The sequence below is a fragment of the Cladophialophora immunda genome, assembly GCF_000835495.1.
Source record: "Cladophialophora immunda strain CBS 83496 unplaced genomic scaffold supercont1.6, whole genome shotgun sequence".
Lineage (NCBI taxonomy): Eukaryota > Fungi > Ascomycota > Eurotiomycetes > Chaetothyriales > Herpotrichiellaceae > Cladophialophora > Cladophialophora immunda.
In genome coordinates, this window is record NW_015622546.1 from 546,210 (window position 1) to 568,138 (window position 21,929).

At 52.8% G+C, this 21,929-nt stretch overlaps 3 protein-coding genes across 3 annotated transcripts; all 3 read right to left on the minus strand.

Annotated features, from left to right (window-relative positions):
- Positions 1 to 2,811: 2,811 nt before the first annotated feature.
- Positions 2,812 to 4,096, minus strand: PV07_09837 (uncharacterized protein). Its single transcript, XM_016397128.1, has one exon. The coding sequence runs from the start codon at positions 3,882 to 3,884 to the stop codon at positions 2,973 to 2,975; it is 912 nt and encodes a 303-aa protein (XP_016244319.1). The 5' UTR covers positions 3,885 to 4,096; the 3' UTR covers positions 2,812 to 2,972.
- Positions 4,097 to 7,326: 3,230 nt separating this feature from the next.
- On the minus strand, positions 7,327 to 8,939 carry PV07_09838 (uncharacterized protein; the record flags this gene model as incomplete). The annotated part of the gene is made up of 2 exons (XM_016397129.1): positions 7,327 to 7,503; positions 7,607 to 8,939. 2 exons carry the CDS (start codon positions 8,937 to 8,939, stop codon positions 7,328 to 7,330), a joined length of 1,509 nt encoding a protein of 502 aa, XP_016244320.1. The 3' UTR covers position 7,327.
- A 10,420-nt stretch (positions 8,940 to 19,359) lies between these two features.
- Positions 19,360 to 21,513, minus strand: PV07_09839 (uncharacterized protein; the record flags this gene model as incomplete). The annotated part of the gene is made up of 6 exons (XM_016397130.1): positions 19,360 to 19,796; positions 19,855 to 20,132; positions 20,196 to 20,326; positions 20,387 to 20,484; positions 20,540 to 20,635; positions 20,694 to 21,513. 6 exons carry the CDS (start codon positions 21,511 to 21,513, stop codon positions 19,360 to 19,362), a joined length of 1,860 nt encoding a protein of 619 aa, XP_016244321.1.
- Positions 21,514 to 21,929: the final 416 nt, after the last annotated feature.

Here is a 21,929-nt window from a genome sequence, read left to right on the forward strand (position 1 = left end):
CCTACGAGTAGAATCATCGACCGGCTTCTTTTCCCCCCTTGACAAGGACAGTTGCCCAGCCTGCTGACGTCGTCAATGCCACCAAGATCAACAGGGGCGCGTCGAACTACTTGTCGATCCTGTCCCTGACCAGTGCACGTCACCTCTCAAGCGCAGTTAGCTCTCATGAAATGGCTGCAGTCCTGTGGATACCACACAACGGCTGGTTTCCTCTCCTTTCTTCGATTCAGACCGGAAATGTAGCCCTAAGTCCACCCCCGATAGCATTGCCTGCTTGGCTCCATTGCGTCTCAGTTGCGTTTGGACTGGCGCAGGCGCTCAGACTCTGTTGCACACGGTGATGAATGGTGACACGACGCCTGTGACGATGTTACTCGAAACCCACCAGCGGTCTTGCAATACTTACCACTCATGAACAACCTGCCCGTCTGGGCATCATGAATCGCAGTCGTCATGCCGGGCAACACCTCTCCCTCGGCGTCTTCAATGATTTTCGTCAGCTCATACTGATACTGGTCGCCGACCTCTCTGTTCAACCTCCGAACCCGCCATACAGTTGCGGGAGCGCTCTTTGGATTCAGGGGATCCTCAAACGCAGCCAAAGCTTGGAGTGCTTTAGGAAGAGTCGCCGCGAAGATGTCTCCATTGGCATCTTCCGAAAAGTTGTCGATGGGATAATCAAGGTCGATCTTGTGCACCCTAACCACAGAACCATCTTGACTCGGTTTGAACACGGTGATGCCCCCCACGGCCGCGCTGGGTACATAGAGAAGGCCGTCGCTCCCGAGATGAAGTCCATTGGGGAACTTGAACCCAGAGGCGACTTTCTTGCAAACACCGGTTGCGCTGCAATATGAGACGTCTCCGGTGCCTATAAAGGAAGAGAGATGGTGTTGCTTCGCGCGCAGTTAGTGAGCGAGACCACGCTTTCGAGGAGTTCCTTACCAGGCCAACCTTGTGCGGACCGTGATCATTCGTAAAGAAGAATCCGCCATCCTGCGTCACAGCAACATTGTTGGGAGTTGCAATCTGGGCGTCAGCGTACGTCTTGACATGGTTCATACTATTAGAACCGGGGGTAGTGGCGAAGACTTCGATGGTCGAGTTTCCCCCTACGACCGAATTGTCGAGCAATTCCCCTGTTTCTGGATCAACAGAGGGACGCGCGTTGACTAGCCACAATTGAATATCGAATCCGTCTGCAGAAGTGGTGCCAGTCATGCCGACGACATGAAGTCGACCGTCGCCGTGTACGCCGGGAAAATTCTGCATTTTGAGGACACGGTAAGTGTAGCCTCCTGAGGCTTTCGGGCTGTCGATGTCCATGGCAACGACATGGTCATGCAACGCTCGGCCAGAAGCATTGAGGCGATGGATACTGGCATCTCTCTTAACAGGTTTGCTCCCCAAAATGAAAAAAAAAAACACTTTGCGACAGATCACAGCTTGGAAACGTACTTTGGCATCCACTCCTTCCTGGCCAGGGAGTCCGAGCAAGCCAGATACAGTGTTCGGGATCTCTGATCCAGCCACATGTCTTCGCAGGCCTGGATGTTTGGGTCGCCGCTTATTCGGTGGCACTGATATGGGAAGTCTGTGACGGGCTGCACCTTGCGGCCCAGTCCCATGCCGTTGAAGAAGGCATCTCGCAGCACTAGTTGCCAAAACACGGCGCAGAAGCCGAGCGAGATGGCGACAAGTGGGAGTTTGCTCGCCATCTTCTCGTGGTGAAGGGAGTGTATCGTTCAATTGAGTGATTGCTTGAACTCTACCATTCGACGTTTATCCGACGAGGCATCAGCAGTAGTTCAGTCTCCCTGATGCCTTCGGTTTTTGGTGTGTAGTGTCGCTCTGTCTCCAAGCTGCATCCGCTCTGGAAACGACTATCGAGGCCTCTCTCGTCGGAGCAGATTCCTGTGACGTGGGCACGAATCCCGACTTGGAGCCAAAGATGTATAGAATATCAAGATGTACTTGCCTAGGTATGTAGGGTACTCCGCAAGGCACGCTGGACCTATTACTCCGTAGATGTCGATGCTTTCCGGATAGAAACCCAAGGTCGAACGAGTCCATCCCCACAGCCGACCGACCCCTCCTCTGGTCTCTTGTCTGTCTTTTTGCCTTCCTCGGCTCCAAGACTGCCCAGACCCCGAAGGACCTGCGTATTGGACCTGGCATGTATGTGTGTATGTGTGTATGTCATTCAGGCTCGACGACTGCCTGAGTGCACAAGGGACATGGACTCTCCGCGGAGACAAGTTGTCGTTATTGTTGATGAGCATTCCCACCTCTTCTCATCCCCATCAAACACCTGAGGTCTCTGCGCCCACGAAACCAGATCCATACCGATACGAGCTGATTCCGGTGCGGCCCTCTTTCCTGGCTCAGCAGATCCTAAATGGAAAATGCCGCCGAGGTCTGATTGATTGGTTCTTTGGACCGTGCCGGCGAGAGGGTGAGAAGGATGCGACAAGACGAGCTGACGGGGTCGCTTTCACTCTGACGCGTCTCCGAGGGTAATCAAGCCAAGTCAAGTAAGTGGCATGTGAATGTGAATGTGAATGTGAATGTGAATGAGGATGAGGATGGGAATGGGGTGAAGGTACGGGAAGTTTCGTCACTTTGTTCAGGGTGGGTTTGAATCCGGGCCGGACACAAGTGATGGTAAAGGCACAGAGTCTACGTCGAGGGTGTAGAGTTCTTGGAATCACAGGTAACGAAGGGTGAGGTCGTGAAAAGAGGCTATTCTGGAAGTCAAGGCCTGGATGGAAAATGGAGTCTTTCGTGGCCAACGACATCCACTCGTAGAGACAATGTTTTAATTTTATATCATTCGTGGGTATGGATAAGGCAATAATGTTTTCGTGAATTACAACAGGTGCAAACCAGGTCAACGAACCACCTTATGCTGCACTCCTCATCGTCGTTTTGCTTCCGGCAGCCGAGCAAAAATCGACCATCTCTTCCTGCACTCACTTCAAATACTCATCCCCAATCTCTTGAATCATGACATCAAAGAGAGGTTTCGCGCTGAACCAACCGGCCCTGGGTGTGCCGACAGACTTGTATGTGAAAGCAGCATCCTCATCGTCAATCTTGACCGTAGCGCCTCCGCGACCAGCAGCAGCCGCATCAGCCAGGAGTTGGGCATGGCAACACTTCTCCAGAGAGCAGAACCAGAACAAGGCAGCCTCGATCGTCTGTCCCACCGTCAAAAGACCGTGGTTCTGTAGCAAGCAAGCCTTCTTGTTTCCAACTGCACGGGCGATGTTTTCTCCTTCTTCCTTGGCCAGGACCACACCCTTGAATGAGTTGTACACGGCAAGGTCGTTGTAGAAGGCACAGCTATCCTGCGTGATGATGTCGATCGGTCGACCCAGGGCGCAGAAGGCGCGGCCGTAGAGGCTGTGTGAGTGAGCGGCGCAGACGACGTCTGGACGGGCCTTGTGGACCGCTGCGTGGATCATGTATGCGGCTTGGTTGAGCAGGCGGTTCGGGCCTCCATCGATGACTTTGCCGTCGTGGTCAACCAGGATCAGGTCTGATTTCTTGATCTGCGAGAAGGCCAGGCCAAAGGGGTTCACCCAGAAGGTGGTGGGATTCACAGGATCTCTCAATGTAATGTGGCCTGCGACACCTTCCTCGAACCCAAACTTTCCGAACAGGCGGAATGCGAGAGCGAGGCGGCCCTTGAGGTATTCTCTCTCCTCGTACTTGTCCGTGAAGCGTGGCGGGGAAGGGAACTTCTGCATCTGAACTTCGGCACCGCTTTGCGTCAACTTGGGCTCGTTGGGTGCGGTGCCTTCGGGCTGGGCGTCCGCTTTGTCGAAACCGGAGGCGGGGACATTGGAGGTCTCGGTGTATGTTGCCGTGGGAGGGGCCATGGTGGATGAGATGTGTATCTAGGTACGACTCTTCTCGTTGGAGGTATGTGCACGATAGGACAGTATTGACCTGATGACTATGTCGTAAAGCCACAAGAGGGTAGGGAGAGAGTGATGAGAGGATCAACAGAAAGAACCTCGAGGGGAATTGTCCGTTGATATATGACTGCGGAACTGATTGTAAGACTGGAAAGTCAAACGTGGGGAAGTGCCGACGGTGCGGGCTCTGCGGCCAGTGGCAAAATATCCCAAACTGATAACCTCGTCGACGATTAGGCCTCGGATTTGTGAGCTCTTCTCCACAGCGACCTCACAGGGTTCGGCCGACCCATTGAAGCACTGCTGCGTTCCTCAAATCACCGTTGACGCCCTTCGCTCGATACTTGGAGCTGGCTGCGGGGAGTCAGTGATCTCGCCATCTTCCTCTACCCACCACGCCCTCGATTGGCTCGCCGGACAGTATCCCGAGTCCAGCGAAAAGAACTCTGAGCGAATGGTAAACACAGCAAATATCAGCGGGCGACGGCTCTGCATGAGGAGATATCTGTTGCTTCGCTGGGCCACCCGATGAGCCGACGGAATGTGCGGCTTTTCGAGGCTTGAATCGGCATCTTTGAGAGGCCATCAATATGCGCGGGAAACCATCAAAGGAGCATTGCGAGCTCGGAAAGACAAAATGGTTGGAATGGTGAGTCTTGTGAAACGCAGTTGCGCCGTCAACCGAGGCATGAACTAATTGGCGAACTCTGGCTGATGCTCTTCAATGTCTCATTCAATGATGTCCAACCACTTTTGCCTTTGCTTAACCGAGCCCCTTTTGTTTGGCATCTTCGAAATGCTCGTGGCCTCCCCAGCGTCAAGACGACTCCCTTCCCCTACGCGCAGTCCGGCCTAATTGTGCCACAAATGATCACTCTTGATCGCGCCTCTCACTTGTTCTGTCCCACTTCGACAAATACGAAACTTCTCGAGTGGGTTAGAGGATTGCGGGCGCGGTCGCAGGTGGGCAGCTTCCGTGATGCTCAGCTAAGATGACAGGGGTGTCACATCAGGCGTCGAGGTAGAGAGACATTCACAATACGAGGTTGCAACATTTCGCCTTGAAGGTCAGATGCTCGCGTCCATCGGATTGACTTACTTTCACGATGCGTCAGCGATCAACTCCGAGAGAGCCTCCATCAACAAGTGCCTGCCACAATTGTGTTTCTGAAACCACTTCCTCGTCCTTGCCCACCGTCCCTTGCGCTGCATCTGCCGCGGGAATGCAAATATAACTATGTGATGAATAAAGCACTCAAATGAGGGCAGAAGGACTGGAGGGCTGTTGGCTTGGCTCAAGGCTGACAAAGTCCTTACGGACGACGACACGAGAATGACTACCCAGTCACGAAGATTCGAGATAGCTCATAACACTACTAGGTTCGCGGCGCCATGGCTGCGCACGCTTGGCCTTCGTATTTCCGCACCTGTTCATCCTGCCTGTCTTTCTTCCACATTGCGTTGTCATCTGCTAACATCATGTGTTTGTTTTGTTCATCATTGCCTACAGTTAATAGGATACCTAACAAAGCAGTTACGGCGAGCGAGCACCAATGTTGTGGTCGACGAACACCACATCTTTCGGAGGTGTTGCCATAGCCGATCATACCCTCAGCTCAGGCGCGGCTGTGGGTGAAGATGGCGAGCCTAGAAGAGGGGAGGCCGTCAGAAGGGTCCGACACGGCCGATGCCCAACTCTCGACTTCGCAGAACTGGCCGATGGGCTCAAACTGGCCGATCTGAATGATGTTCTGAAGATAGGTGGTTTGTGCACTGGTATGCTCGCATATCGCCGCAGGGAGTGTGTGAAAAACATTCAGTGGGCGAGGCATGCTATGGGCCATGTCGATGGCGTTGACTCTTACACAATACCGAGAGCCAGAGTGCTGGAGTGCTGGAAATACGACGGCTTCGAAGATGTCTGCGAGGGCAAGAATCTCAGACTGCTGGATCTGACAGGCGATGCGCATCCTCGTGATTTCGATGAAAGGCTGCGAGTATGCCTAAAACAAACCGAGGAGTATCGACCCTTGAAGCCACCCGAAGCCAGGGAACTACAAGGAGGGTTTCGGGTGATAACATGCGATTGGCCGCACAGGCACTTGGGGATCACAATTGGGCGACAGGCTTTCGAACTTGTTGAGAGTGAGTTTTGCTTACACAATGCGACCCTTCCTGCATTCGTCGACGATGGCGGAAACTTCTTGATGCACAAGATAACCGATGACAATGGCCGGACCACCAAAATCCAGGTTGTGGTCAAGGTTGTGCAAAAGCTGGAAATATCCAATTGTTTATTGTCGCTGACCTTCGACGTCGCGAAGAGTTGGACCGATGCATTCATCTGCGGAGATGGCATCTTGTTCCAGAAACCGGACGACAAGACCTATGGCAACCAAGGGCACCAACTTGTGGCGCTCCTTCTGTCGTGTGCCCCGGGCCTCTGGGCAAATCCCCTACTGTTTCCAGCAGCTCTCCTCCAAATGTGTGCGATGCGAATGCTCAAGAGAACCGAGACAATTCAATGGCCGCGGCTCGATCTTACGGATAATCTTGGTGAGATCAATGTCGCGTGGGCAACAGCCCAGTTGCATAGTATACTGCAGCAGATATTGACACTGCAATGTGTTGCCGATTGGCAAACGAGATATGGTGATTGGCTCCTAGATATAGAGAGTGACTTGGCTGCTGATCCGGAGCTCATCAAGGGCACAGAAGGTTTCACAAGCGTCAGGTGTGCAATAGGCTTTATCACATCAAGTCTCAAAGGGGTGAAAGAACGCTTCAACACCGGAGAACGCGAAGCTCAATCGCAAATAGCGCTCTTATTCAGCGTTATCGGACAGCGAGATGCGCTGATGTCTCAAAAAGCCAACGAGCTGAACCTGGAGGTTGCTCGTGCCACGAAAGAAGACAGCATCTCCATGTCGACCTTCACCTTCATAACTGCGATCTTCTTACCACCTACCTTCGTGGCGACACTCTTCAGCATGAGCATGTTCGATTGGTCGGATGGCAGCGGTGGGGATGCAGCTCATCACACCTTGTCGAGCAAATTCTGGGTGTTCTGGGTTGTCTCTGCCCCGTTGACGGCCTTGACGATTGTCGGCTGGTATGTTTGGTACAAACGTGCCGACCACAAGTGGCAGACTAGGCTTGACCACATGAGTCACCGCGTTGTTGTTGATGAGTGGAGTCAATGGCAAGGGCAGACAACACAGAAAGATGAGACGGCGAAACGACACAGGAGTGACCAGGTTAGGCTATCTGGATATGGACAGGAGTGCAGAAATGCCTCAGCGCAGAAGGAACCAAGTTGTGTCTAGCTGAGCCGGAGGATGATTGGGCTTGATCCATACCTATCGTCGAATAGCAGCGACATGACGTTGCCAGTCGTTGAGCAGCTACAGCTTGGGCGTTGGTTGGAAGTACAGTCGTGGGCTCATTATATCTGAGCTATCCAATGTCATGGACGGCAACAACTTCTCCAGCCGGGAAGTGTTGAGAAAACCTGGGTTTGCTTGGTCGAGACTGGTGATGCCCAGCAGTTGCATTGCGATCGTCAACTCCTCCTTTAGAACTGCGGGAGGGAAAAGTCAGTACTACGCCAACCCAAACCAAAACTTGTCGGAAGATCCCAAGTATACCATGATGAGAAACGTCAACAGGGGTCGATTACTTACTTGCGAGAGCTCGGAGAACACCGTTCTCGCCATAGGCCAGAGCGTACAGACAAGGACGCCCTACACAAACAGCACGAGCGCCTAGGCAGATGGCTTTCAAGACATCCGTCCCTCGTCGAACGCCACCGTCAACGATGACCTCCATCTTTGTCAAAATCTCGGGGCATGTCTTTTGGATCTCAAGAAGCACGAGAATCGCGGGCGGTGTCGTGTCCAGAGCCCGACCTCCATGATTCGAGAGGTAGATGCCGGCACAACCGATTTCCGCGGCGATTTTGGCGTCTTCCGCTCGCTGAATGCCTTTGACAAAGACTGGGAGTCCCGTGTGACGCGCGATCCATTGGATATCTGCCCAGTTGAGGTCGGGGTCGATCACGTTGTTCACGGGCGGAGGTGCAACTTGACGAACCAGTTCCGAACCCAACGGCGGGCCCGAACCTGGTCCAGATGTCTTGACTTCTGACTCGTTGTCACTACTGCTCAAGATCAAGGTCGAGGACCCCTTTGCAGACTCTCTCTTGCTCAGCACGGGCGAGTCGGACGTCACCATGATTGCTCGAGCTCCAAGTCGACGCGCTTCGTCCAAGGTGCGAGTCAGTTCGCTACGGTCGCGATTGGCGTATAATTGAAAGAAAAAAGGACGGCCAGAACCGAGGGCTTCAGATATCTCGGCAAGCGAAAATGATCCCATAGTCGGGGCAATGGGAGGGACGCCAAAACGCTGGGATGCCCTCGCAATCGCAACCTCGCCGTCGCGGTGAAAGAGCCGGTTCGACGACGTAGGTGCCACCATTATAGGGCATGAAAGCGTGAGACCGAGGAATTGCGTACTCGTATTTACGCTTCCAACCCCTTGCAGGAGACGTGGACGGAACATCACCCGACTGTACACTTTTCGGTTCTCCCGCTCTGTGATTCCATCCTCGGTGGCGCCCGAAAGGTACAAAAGTGCTTTTCTCGTGAGTGCTGGCGATGCGGCTGCTTCGAACTGGTGAAGACTGGTGATTGACTCTAGCGGAGGCAGCGAGGGATGCTGCTGCCGCTTGTTCAAACCCTCCTTCGCCGGCATGGGAGAGTCGCTTGCCTCGAGCTCCCCTATCCTTCTCTGCTCCCCAAAATGTCGCTGCACAAGCGCCGGACTGTGAATTTCATTGTATACCTCGCTGCCGTCCTTCCCTAGGTGTTGGACGATGAGCTCTGCGCCGCCTGGGTGCTGAGCGGCAAAGTCTGAAAAGTCCCAAACTGTGCCGTTGAGTGCAATCCAACCATCCTCCCCCGTGGCGTGCTTCTTCAATTCATGCACAGCAACCCGTCGCTTGGTAGTAAGAGACATGGTTTTTGATGGCACTCACCTCACCCAACCGTCGTGCGGCAATGGCTGCGGAATCAGGAATCACCAATTTTTACGTTGTCAGCACATAATGTGGTGGATGTAGGTCGGTGCCACATGCCAGAGATTCCTCAAGCCAGTGTGGCCCCTTGCGGACAAGGCCGAATTCCTCGCAGCGAGACGAGCTCGTGTGTGATAGCGAGTCGGGATAAGACATGGACAAGAGCGATGATGGAGCGACGGAGTTTCCGATTTCATCCGGGGCCGTGCCAAGATCGTATCTTCCCTCAGCCTCGCAACTCCGAACCAAAGATCGATGGAAGCATTTGCTGTCGAAGCCGAAGATAAAGGGCGTACAACTAACTCTATTCGACAGGGAAAAGATGCAGTACAAAACAGTGCTAGTTATAAGGTGCTCAGTAAGGTGCTCACGAAGTCTGTTCCGGACACGAAAAGATACTGCGCCTGGACTGGTGAGTTGACGTTTGCCATTTACAGCGCAGACACATCGCACCGCGGTCAATATCTCGCATCGAGAGAGGGATATCACGACAAACCCCTGATATCACGCAGAGAATCGCTTAGTGATTAAGATTGCAGCTACAACTAGATTCCAAGTAGGCTGTTCTTTTAATGATGATTCCGAAGCGTAAATCATAAACAAAACCATATCCGGTGTGAACATTTTTCCTATGTAGTATTTACATCTCGAGGCAGGCGACGGTACGATCTGCACTTGGCATATACACTACCATCAGTCCAGAATCTGGCCAACGTGCTCGAAAAACAGGTTTAATTGTCACTAGCAATGATGCAGAAAGCAACAGTGATACAGCTGTCCGAGTCCCACTTATGCATCATCCTGGTGATGATGAGAAGAACCATGTGGCACAATCTCAAAGGCCAACGCCTCCGGAACGCAGTACTTGTCCTTCACAATGAACCAATTACCAATGGAAAGCACCAAACAGCCAATGGCGACCACCGAGGCCCAATTCATATTGTCAGTGGTGACCGGGTAGTTCAGGGGAAAGCTCAGGAAGACCACCTCGAAGCAGATCCAGCCGATCATGAGGATGTTGAGGACGATGCCCGCGCGGCCGAGGTTGATGTATCGGTTGGCGGGTAGTCGTTCCCGACCCTGGAGCACCAGCAAGACCACGGGTAGGCCGTATGAGATTCCGAAACAGATGCCGGCGGATCCGTAGATGGCGTTCAGAACATACGCGGGGGCGAATTCGAGGAAATCGAAAGCGAGGGCTACCACCGCGCACGCCAGCACCGAGTTGACGGGAACGAGCGTCTTGTCGTCGACCTTAGTGAGCCACGAGCCGTACGGAAGACCTCCGGACTTGGCGAAGGACCAGGTAATGCGACTCTCGCCGGTCAGGCAGGCGTTGCAGCCCTGGATGAAGGATGCGGAAAAGATGATGCCGATGGTGACCAGGAAGCCCGTGTTGTTCCACGCATCCCAGCAGATCTGGAAAATAGGCTGACCACCCAGAGGCGCCAGGAGACCCTCGGGGTTGACGGTGCAGAACAAAAGCACGATGATCATGACGAATGCCCCCAAAAAAGAGAGGAGGAACGACCCGATCATGATTTGTGGGACGCGTCGCTGAGGATTGGGCAGCTCTTCGGTCAAGTGCGTTGCGCCGTCGGGGAGACACAGAGCCACCAGCGTGGGCAACATCCCGAGACAGAAAACGAGGCCGTCCGAGCCCCAGCCGGTGTTGTTGATGACATCGATGAAGACCGTTTTGGCGTGGGCTTTCGGCTGCGCCTTGGCGAGGAGCGCCACGATGATGTAGACGACGGCCACGTTGATGGCGACGACAAAGAATTTGGTGACGGCCGGATAGAATTTGATGAGCCAGGTGTTCATGGCGATGGCAATGATGAACATGACGATGGACAGCAAAAAGCTCTGGTAATGCTGGGGAACGTAGCTGCTGTTAAGGATGTTGGCGGTTCCGAGGATGAACTGTGTGCTTAGAAAGTAGCCACCGGCGACGGCGAAGTTCCACCCCCACAGAGTCATGATTCCGTTGAGGTAGGTGAGGAAACGACGGTATTTTGGCGGAGCCAGGATGGCCGTCCAGTATGTTTGGCCTTGAATGTTGGTCAGGAACAGGGGGGAAACAAGCCTCTGGTGCGAACATCTACTCACCTGCAACATGGGGATATGCTGACGATAGCTCGGCAAAGTTCAGCACGACGTTGCCTTGACCGACCGCGGCGACGATAAAACACCAGAAAAAATAAGGGCTTCCCCCGACACCCAGGGTGAATTGCATATACCCAGCGATGGCCAGCGGGGCGCAGCCAAGGGTGTACTGGACGCCCAGCACGCTCCAGAGACTGAAGCGCTCCTCGTCGAGCTTAGTGACGGCATGCTGTTCGACGGACTTGTCGGTGGTGATGGACTCGAGGGGTTCACCCGTGATGTCCTCGGTGGAATGGTGTTTTGTGGTGTCTGACATCTTGCGCAATCCAGCGAGGATGCAGCGGCACAAACAAAGATAAAAATGTGCACGGAACGTCTTCTCGCTTCTCCAGGAATGGAGGAAGAGCCTAGAGGGTTGCCACCACCGGACATTGCATGAGTTTATATCTTGTTGAGAACGTAGAGGGGGTTTCCGGGCTCCCTTAGACTGTGAGGTCCAGTCCATGAGAGGCGCCTGGGCACCGCTGCCCCTAGAAATCTCACTTGGACGGATTTCCCGAAGTCTGGGCCGGGAAGCTTGATAGACTCGTATCAACGTTTTGCTCTGTGCAAGCGGGATCCACTATAAAAACGATGATTGGTCAAAACCGGCCTAAGCAGTCTAGCGCGACTTACCTAGGTCTGTATACGGACTTGCACCCCCCGCGAGTATGGGGAAGATTGCGGCAACCAATGTGGAGCTTATTTTATCTCGGTCTTTCCACGTTATCGATCCAGGTCTCTATCAAGATTAGGGGACGTCAGTAAAACTGAGGAGTAACTTTGCGAGGGTCTGCGAGCTTGGACGGTAAAGTGATGAAGTCTGGAGACCCATAGTCCCGTTGTTATTCGTCTAGACACCAGTCGTTGTAGCAAGTGTAACAGTCCTCGCGTACGGCGAAGTGAATGGTGGGGAAACTGCCGATTTCTGGGGAAGGCTACTTACAACACTACCCTGCCCTCAATCCGGGGGTCAGGTGGCACGTTCTCCATGTCGTCTGGGGTACAAGTTGCAGACGGTCCTTGTACAAGCATCTGAGCCCGCTTTGAGAGGCACGGAGGCCTGCGGAGCCAAAAAGGAGGGACTAGAGCTCGACCTCGACGGAGGTTCATTCGGAATTTCCGGCCATATCACAGACACTCGACCAGCTCTTTTGGCGAAAACCAACCGGCCTGCCGCCGGCCCAGTCCTCGATGAAAAGGCCCACCGCTTAGGAAGAGCTACAAACACAGCGGCGATGGGGTTCCTTATGCCCGTCTTCCGGATTTCTTCGAAGCCAAGTCTATAAAATTGTTGATACTGCGGCCTGGTAATGAAGAACCTCTTGTCCAGCACTCTATTGCATTGCCCCTGCACTGTATTTTCTGCACCCTCGGTCTCGCTCTGAACATCGCATTCGGCTCAAAAGGTATCGCTTCCTGTCAACCGACGCATCACTTTTCGATATGGGCAGCATCGACATATCCAGCACCACGGATCATGTGGTGGGTAGTCATTATCCATTCGACGGGCTCTGGAGCTCCTACTAACCTACAAGCTAGGTCTCCGAGCTCGTTCGAGAATATCCTCAACAGATCTTCACTCCTGGCCAACCTTCATACCTAGCTTCCCAGCAAAGTTACTGGTCCGAGATCCTGAAAGAGATTGCGCCGCGGTGTTTCTTCCAGCCCCGCAGTGCCGCGGAAGTGGCGCACGCCGTTTCGCTATGTGTCAAGGCACAATGCCCGTTCGGTGTCAGGAGTGGAGGTCACGCGCATGTCTCGGGAGCGTCGTGCGTGCCTGACGGTGTTCAGATTGATCTGTCCAAGCTCAACACAATCACAATCGACCGAAGCAATAGCACCGCGCGGGTCGGGGCAGGCAATACGTGGAGACGGATCTATGGCGAGCTCGAGAAGCAAGGCTATATCGCCGTTGGTGGAAGATCTGCAGATGTCGGGATTGGTGGTTTTCTTGTCGGCGGTACGTGATTCTCCGCGACAAAATAGGACGACCGCCCAGCCCTCTGTGACTGTTCCTAGAGGCTGACTTTTGTACCTTACAGGAGGCATTTCGTTCTTCGCGGCCGAACACGGCTGGGGCATCGACAACGTTCGAGCTTTCGAGATCGTGCTGGGTTCCGGCGAGGTGGTCACTGCAAGCCCGGACAGCGAACCGGAGCTCTTTCGCGCTCTAAGGGGCGGCGGCTCCAATTTCGGAGTCATCACGTCTTATACGCTCAACATCTACCCTTACCGCGGCATGTGGGGAGGTCGTACTCTGGTCGACCCGAATTGCGCCCAGGAAGCGATTGAGGCGTACGCCGATTTTGTGCCCCGGCTGGATGTCGACCCCAAGGGCCACACGATTGTCATCTTCGACACCAACGGGGAAGAAGTCATTATCCGACAATACCTGGTGTATTCGCACCCGAAGCCGAATCTCCCCATGTATCACGGCCTGCTCAAAGTGCCCACCCTCGAATCTCCTCTCGGGCTGACGGACTACTCGGCGTTGGCGGCAGACATTGCCGATCTCCAAGGCGGTCACGGCCTTCGTCACAATTGTTCCACGCTGACCATCAAACTGGACGTGGGTCTCATGCGATACACATACGATCTGTACGTCGAGGCATCTCGAGCCGCAAAGGGCTGGGCCTATGGATGCCTGGAGTTTCACGCCATTCCTCGTTCCCCCAAGCCCGAAGAGAACATGTACAACTTGAAGAGGGAAGACGGGCATCTAATATCCATCATGCTGGCGTTCAGCACGGCAGAGTCCCAGTACGACCAAGCGGTGCTGGACATGCAGAGCACCATTCTCGGCAAGATCAAGGACGAGGCGACGCGGAGAGCGCTCTACCATCCGTTTCTGTTTGCAAACTACGCGGGGACATTCCAGGACGTGGTCGGAAGCTACGGCGAGAGCAGTGTCAAATATCTATCCAAGATGGTTGACAAATATGACCCGGGCCGTGTTTTCCAGCAGCTCAAGCCTGGTGGATTCAAGGTCGACGCTGCTCTCCGGCATCGCCCTGCACTAGGGTCAGAGAAGTCTGTGGGCCAGGAGCAAGCTCCAAAACTTTAGGTTCATAAAAAATATCTGCTGGGTTGCGAAATCCTGTGGAACAACTTTGGTCGTTCAGGTGCTCCACGATGCAAGGGTGGCGTGTCAAGGCTTACAAGGACTGCAGATAAAACCAAATTCACTACAAGCGTTGCAACCTGTGGGGACTTTGCAAAATAAGGAAAAATAGGCGTGTTTCGGATTCGAGGCTGTGTAGGGGGGATATCGTAGGTAGGGTTTGAATATTTGTCCGGCCGTACATCAAACAGGCATGAGAAAAGGTTCCGAATAACATGAACTATGATCCGTTCTCTGCGTTTATTTTTATGGCAGATCTTCGTGTTCCCTGGTATACGCTCCAAATTGGAAGGCGAACCCAAAGCAGAGTATATAGATTACGCAAACGATAGAGGTAAGGTTCCCAGCAGGCATTTATTGACTTGGACTGTCTGTAGACGGCAACTTATAGACGATTGGGTCTTGCTGTCAGTCTTTCATGAAGCGCCAGAGAAAATCTAGTCGTGGGCGCTGCCATGAATGTTAAACGAGGCCCTGACTTTTACTCTTGTCCTTCTCGTCAGCCGTTTTGCCCTCCGTCGCGCCTCATGCAACTCGCATGCTCCTTGCATCTTGCTACGTTTGAGGGAACAGAGTGTAACCGCCCGTATATAGTTACCCTACAATCGACTGCCTTGAACCGTCTCAACCTGGAAATCGTCGAAGGTGACCGAAAACCCCTCAGTTGTGGTGTTGTTCGTATCCGGTCGGGAAATATAGATGCATATCCAGATATCCGGGTCCGCGTCTTGGAGGTTCGCAAACGGCCAGGTGAAGAGCCGGATGGTAGAGGGCTCTTGTTTCCTAGCAGCAGAGTCGTCGGCTGGAGGAATCACCCGCGCCAAGAGGCCAGAGCCATGTCGCAAAAACTCGATAGTGAGCGATTCGAGATGTTTGGGTGTCGTTGGCCACGTCGACCAGTCCAGTTGATGGTTGGATCCCGCCACGGCGATGATCGGGTTCTCTCCAATGACTTCCAGGCCATATTTGATGTAGTAAGGGGCGGATTCTGCATCTCCAGGGTGTTTGGCATTGGGGGTCGGCAAACCAGGCAGAGGTCGAACGAACAGCATTCCAACCTGATCGCATTCACACATCTTCGATAATGAAGGCCATCTGAAAGTCGCTCGGGCGCTCTTGAAGTCGGCTGCTCTTAATGCTACTTTGGACAACGGAGACGCGAATTGCCAAGGTCTGACTTTGGGGTTGAACGGAATGCCGACCACATCTTTCCCCGGTGTCACAGTCAGAGTGAGAGGACCTGAGTCCTCGTCTCGATTGACGGCTTCGATCTTAAGTGAAGACATTGACGCAGATGGATATGCTTTCCTCAGATTGAGCCCATGTCCCAGCGGGACGCATTTATTTTTGACAGCACAAGTGGTTGAGCGACCCTCCAGGTCGAGCTGTATGCTTCCTCAGGCTAACATTGACCGTGAATGAAGGGGGAACATGATTTTCGGACTTTCCGCACCCAGTCTGATAGGCACTTACTACGAGTTCTCCGATGGAGAATTGGGTTTTGGTGTTCGCCATTTGCTTTTTCCAATATGCTCGGCTTGAGAACGGCTTTTATCTGCCATATCCACAGTAGAACCCCAGTAGGTCCCGGATTTCATTGATAATGTAAGTTATAAATTACAACAGGAGGCAATTAGGACTTGGAATATCCAAGTGAATTTTTTCGTCAGCCCAAATTCCCGAGACCAAGAAGGTCTCTTTGTTACCTCTAACATTGCGAAGGATCCTCTACTGCCACCAATGTCTACCACTCAGGTCCTCAGTGTCGCCGATTGTCAACCCCAATCACAAACCCTAACAGCCATAGGTATTCAGCGAGTGGCGCGAACAACACCGGTGTCTGAAATCGGTCGCATAATCCAGGATTATGGGGCAGTCGTGATCAAACAATTCCTGTCCACGGACCAAGCGGATCGTATTAACGAGGAGCTGGATCCGCATCTCAAGGCTCTGATCCCGTCCGGTCAGCTGGTCGATCTGAACCAAGGCATAAAGGACTTTTTGGGTCATCACACCAAAAGGCTGACGGATCTATTGCAACTCAGCAAGACGTGGAGGGACGAAGTGATCAACGACGACCTTATGCACGGAATCTCAGACGAGGTCCTCAGGAAGCAAGTGGGCGACTACTGGATGAGTACCGCCACCATGATGGAGATCGGGCCGGGCAATCCTCTACAGAAGTTGCACCGAGATTTCGGGAACTGGTGGCCGTCGTTCATTCTGGGCAAAGACGCGCCTGAACTGATGCTCAACTTCCTCATGGCAACAAATCAGACCACGGTCGAAAATGGTGCCACTCAAGCTATTCCCGGCAGCCACAAGTGGGAATATTCGGCAGCGGATCATAACCTGGGCGACGAAAGCCAAACGGTTCCTGTCGAGCTGGAAAAAGGCGACTGCTTGATCATCGGCGGCAAAATCGTTCACGGAGGCGGCTGCAATCAGACCACGGACTACTTACGGAGAGTCATTGCTTGTGTCATGGTCACGAGTGCCTTCACCCAAGAAGAAGCTTTTTCTCATACCGTGCCTCTAGAACTGGCCAGAACCCTCCCAGAACGGGTGCAAAAGGTTCTGGGTTTCCGCAGTCAGTGGCCAGGCGGTAGTCCCGGTCTCTGGTCCCGCAATGCCGATGATATCGGTCGCTACCTAGGCTTGATGGACGTAGGACGTGGTGATGGCAAGGTCAAAGCGGGGTGATAGCATGGAAGGGTCGTTGATTTAGTCTGCAATAAATACATTCCTCCTATTGTAGGTTCATGTGCACCTCCCAACAAAGTGCGAACTGCGTATCCAGCTTTGAAGGACCGAGCACGGAGAATGCTAGAGAGGTGACAAAGACAGGACGACGGAGATTCCGGACAAAGCCCTAGGAGGAGCGGATCCAGTGGGTTCGTTGAAACACCTACTTTGCTTTCCGGGAATGCAGTTCGTGGGCGGGGCGTTTTGGTCCTTCGTGATAGGAACTTTTTGAAAAGAGGAGCGATTCATGAAGCTGATGCTAAGCTTGATCCCTGAAAACGTCCGATGGTCTCGTTTGCCGTCGGATAGGCGACACCGGGAACTCCGTGAGTGGGTTCTCTATCACCTTGTCAAATGTCCAGATCACTGAAGATATGTGTCGCTAATATCAACGGTAGGGAGATCTCTGCCGAGTGTAAGATGAACGCATCATCACCACCAAGGATCTTTCATTGTGAGAACAGACAGTAATCCAAGCCTATGGGCACTGTGGTCCTCATTCATCCTATTTTCAAATCCTTGACTCGAACAAAGTGAAAGAGCGCTCTGGTGATCATGGGGCACTTTTCATATGCAGCAGATGCTCTGACGAAGGCTCATGAAGAGTTCACATCTCGGAATCCGCAGTCTCTGAAAGCACATCGGGATGCTCACCAGAATCTTCCTGGTGGTAACACCAGAACGGTGCTGCACGCCGAGCCATTTCCCATCACTTGGGTCCGAGGAAGCAAGAACACACTGACATCAATTGACGGCGACGTATATACGGATCTTCTGGGAGAGTTCAGCGCGGGGATCTTTGGTCATTCGGAGCCGCGTATCGCTGAAGCGGTCCAAGCTGCATTGTCGGCCGGGTGGAATTTGGGCGGGAACACGCTCTTGGAGAAGAAGTTCGCTGCTAAAGTATGTCAACGGTTTGGCCCGGCAGGAATTGAAATGGTCCGGTTCACGAATTCCGGGACTGAAGCCAATACCACCGCTCTGAATGCCGCGGTCGCCATCACCTCGAGACGAAAGATCCTGGTCTTCAGCGGGGGATACCACGGTAGTACTCTGGTATTCCCGATGACGCTGATGAAAGGGTCGACCAAAGCGCCGATGAATCTACCGCACGAGTTCGTGTTCGCGCCCTATAACAATATTTCCGAGACACAGGCGATTGTCGACAGAGTCGGCGGCAATAGCCTGGCTGCTGTTTTGGTCGAACCAGTCCAAGGATCTGGAGGATGCAGGCCTGCCACGGATCGCTTTATGCAATACCTGCGTCAACTCTGCGACACGACTGGTGCAATCCTGGTTCTTGATGAGGTTATGGCTTCTCGCCTCGGGGTGTCGGGATACAGTGCCAGCCTAGGAATTAAAGGTGATGTCGTGACCTTGGGCAAGTACGTTGGTGGCGGTATGACTTTTGGTGCTTTTGGAGGCCGGAAGGATATCATGGAACGATTCGACCCGTCGAAAAACAATTTGTTCCATCCAGGAACCTACAACAACAATGTGCTTACTATGTCAGCTGGTATGGTGGGACTCGATATCTACAACGCCGCCGAAGTCGCTCGACTCAACCAGCTGGGTCGAGATATCAAGGCCAAGGTCCAACAGATTCTGATTGACGACAAGGTATATCCGCCCATGATTTCAAAAGCATCAGCCGACATCATCGAGATCGACGGTCTCGATGATGAACCCATGATCCAAACGGACAGCGATGTAGCACAGGCGTCGACCAGCCTACCGTTGATGTTCATCACAGGCCGTGGAAGCATGCTGAACGTGCGGTTTTCGGGGCCGGACGCCGCCATCTGGCAAGCGCATTACTACCACCATATGCTTTCCAAGAACATCTACATTGCCACTCGTGGCTACACGCCTCTGCATTTGCAAGTCACTCCCGAAGATGCTCAGCGATACGTGGATGCTATCCGCGAGTTTGTCCACCTGCACAATGACCAACTGCGCTGGCATGAGTTGGCTAACGGTCATAAATGATTTGGCTTGAGAAACTAAATAAGAAGAACGCGCATTTTCTCTCTGGACTTGTGTGGACGTGGGTGAGCAATCAAAAGCAGATCCAAGCAACGGAACAATAAACATGAGTTTGAGCAATGAAGACATTCATGTTATGACCCAATCAGATTGTAAATCAAACAGTCTGATATTTTGAACATTCTGCCTTTATCCCATCTAACCCCACAACATATTCATAGCGTTATCGTGGCCACACAACAATGAACACTTTAGCCTGTCTCTAAACTCGGTTGTGGACAAGACTGCCCGTGCACGATATTTATCCCAACCATTCAACACAACGATGCAGCACCAGTCTCAACACATCTCTCAATCGCGCTCTAGTAGATAAGACGCTCGAAACCTTGGTCCGGATCATCCATGTACCAAGCCTTGTCTTTGCCTTCCTCTTCCATCGTACACCACCCGTTCCCTAGATATGCAAATCGGTTGCGCGAGCGTCGGGTCCACTTGTAGTCCTCCCAGCGCGGCTCATGCAACATTTGGAACCAGTGTAGCCGACTGCCGGGATGGGTGAGTGGAGGACTGTCTTTCTTCCCTCCCTTCATCCAGGAACGACAGTTCCCTCCCCACACGGTCCGCTCCATGAACTTGTCAGCGTGCTCGATAAAGTCGTCGACTGCCTCTTCCAGAGGCTCGACTGCCTTGTAATTCTCTGTCTGGACCTTGTAGATCAGCTGGAAGAGATACTTGGTCAAGTGCTCTATACTGGGCAATGCGGAGCCGTGGCTCAGCGGCGAGTTGGGCCCGAGGAAAACTGAAACGGATTCGTTAACACGGAAGAGGTAATGTTGCTCCCGCTGAATAGAACTTACCAAAGTAGTTGGGGAAATTTGCCACTGTGCACGACAGATAGCTCTTGGGACGGTCTTTCCACTGCTTGCGCAGATCCATGCCGTTGCGCCCGATAATGGGGAAGCGTGGACGCCACGACGTCTCAAAACCTGTCGCACAGATGATGGCGTCGAACTCCAGGACCGTGCCATTCTTTAACTTGATTCCATTCTCCACCACCTGCCCGATCGAGTCGTACTCAACCGTGACGTTCGGAGCCGTGAGCGCTTCCAAATATCCCGTTCCTGGGGTTGGTCGCCTAGGTTAACGTTAGAGATCCAATAAGTAGCAGATGAGCACGACTCCAAAAGATATTCCTCACCTGCAGCCAAATCCGAATTCAGTAGGGATAAGTATGTCCGCAAGATCTTCACTGCGAGAACCCAGGCGAGCCTTCATCATTTTCGTGATCCCCTCCACGGCTAGCGCTTGTTGGGGGGAGTCTTTGAGAGACTATTCATCTTCCCATCAATTTCGAGCCTCTAATTCAGATTGTGCTTGGCATCAACTTACAAATGCGAAGTTGCTGTTCATGTCTGTCTCAATGGCTTTCCGATACTGCAAGAACTTTGAGGAGTCCTTGCGGAACTCCTCTCTTTGCTGTTCGGAATCTGTCGACCGTCAGCTTCTTGGACGGTTGCCCAGGAGAGGGTCAAACACTCGGACAAGAGAAGTTGGCTCCATTGGGACCAGCAAAGGCTTGAGCATAAGACGTGGAGATCCAGGTCGGGTTTCGTATGAAATTGGTCAGATGATCCGCAACTGGCATTTAACGTCAGTAATTGCATTCAATAAGCCCAGCAGAGCTACCAAAACTCACTCGGCTGCAAAGCTGTCACGAGCTGGATGCCGGAAGAGCCATTTCCCACGACTGCAATCCGTTTCCCCGACAATTGGACACTTTGATCCCAGTGTGCCGAATGGAGAAGGGTTCCTTTGAACGACTGAAGGCCCGGAATGTCAGGCCATTGCCAATGGTTCAAAAATCCAGCTCCATTGACCAGAAAATGACACGAATCTTGGATTTCTTGTCCCGTGGTCTGGTCGGTGACCGTCACGTTCCAGATACCGTCCTCTTCGCACCACTCTGCTCGCGTGACGAGGTGCTGTGTCTTGATGTTTTGGTCGAGCTGGTACCGCTCCACCACTTCAGTAAAGTACTTGAAGATTTCTGGTCCGGTGACGTAGAAAGAGCTCCAGTCCGGGTTCAGTGCCCACAAGAATTGATAAATATGGGAAGGAATGTCGCAGGCACAACCAGGATAGATATTCTCGAACCACGTGCCTCCTATTGAAGGATTCTTTTCGTACACCGTGAGATCGATGTTCTTCAGATGCCTTCGGGCTCGATAGATGAGGTTCAATCCTGTGGCACCTGCTCCAATGCAAATGACTTTGAGTGGCCTCGCCTCACCCAAGGGGTACTCCTCGATCTGGTACGAGTCTCGCTCGGTCGACAGACCATTCACTTCCTTTTCGATCCTAATGCTGCCCATGGTCTTGCTTTCTTCCGAAGAATATATGTGTCTTTGTGCCTTCACGGAGCTTAAGAAGTCGAACAGCTGGGATAGTCTTTGGCGAGGAGTGCTGGGTCGCGAATAGATTTCACAATTGACGCCGAGTTTTGATCGCGCACTCATCTTAAGGACTTACCCAGCCATCATTTGAACGTCAGTATACATAGTAACTTGAAGATCCAGACCCCCCCGTATCTGCCCCTCTGACCACTACCGGTGTGATGATCGCTGAAGTCCAGACGCCGAGACTCCGAATCTCGGAATTTCCGAAAACACAATCGAAGGAATGCCCGAGACCCTAGCAAAGATGAGCGAATCCATACAGTAGGAACGAATCTCGTGTCGTATGACAGGAGCCTCGGCTAGGAACATGTTTGGCGGAACAGTGCATTGAGACTTTCGCCTCTCTCCTGTATGTCTACAGGACACAATCCTGGATGGTATATTTCAAAATGCCAGCGAGATAGGAGTAGGGATTTTGAGCGAGCATTTCGTCGCTACTAGGATCACACTAACTCAGGGCTTTGGGTTTCTAACGC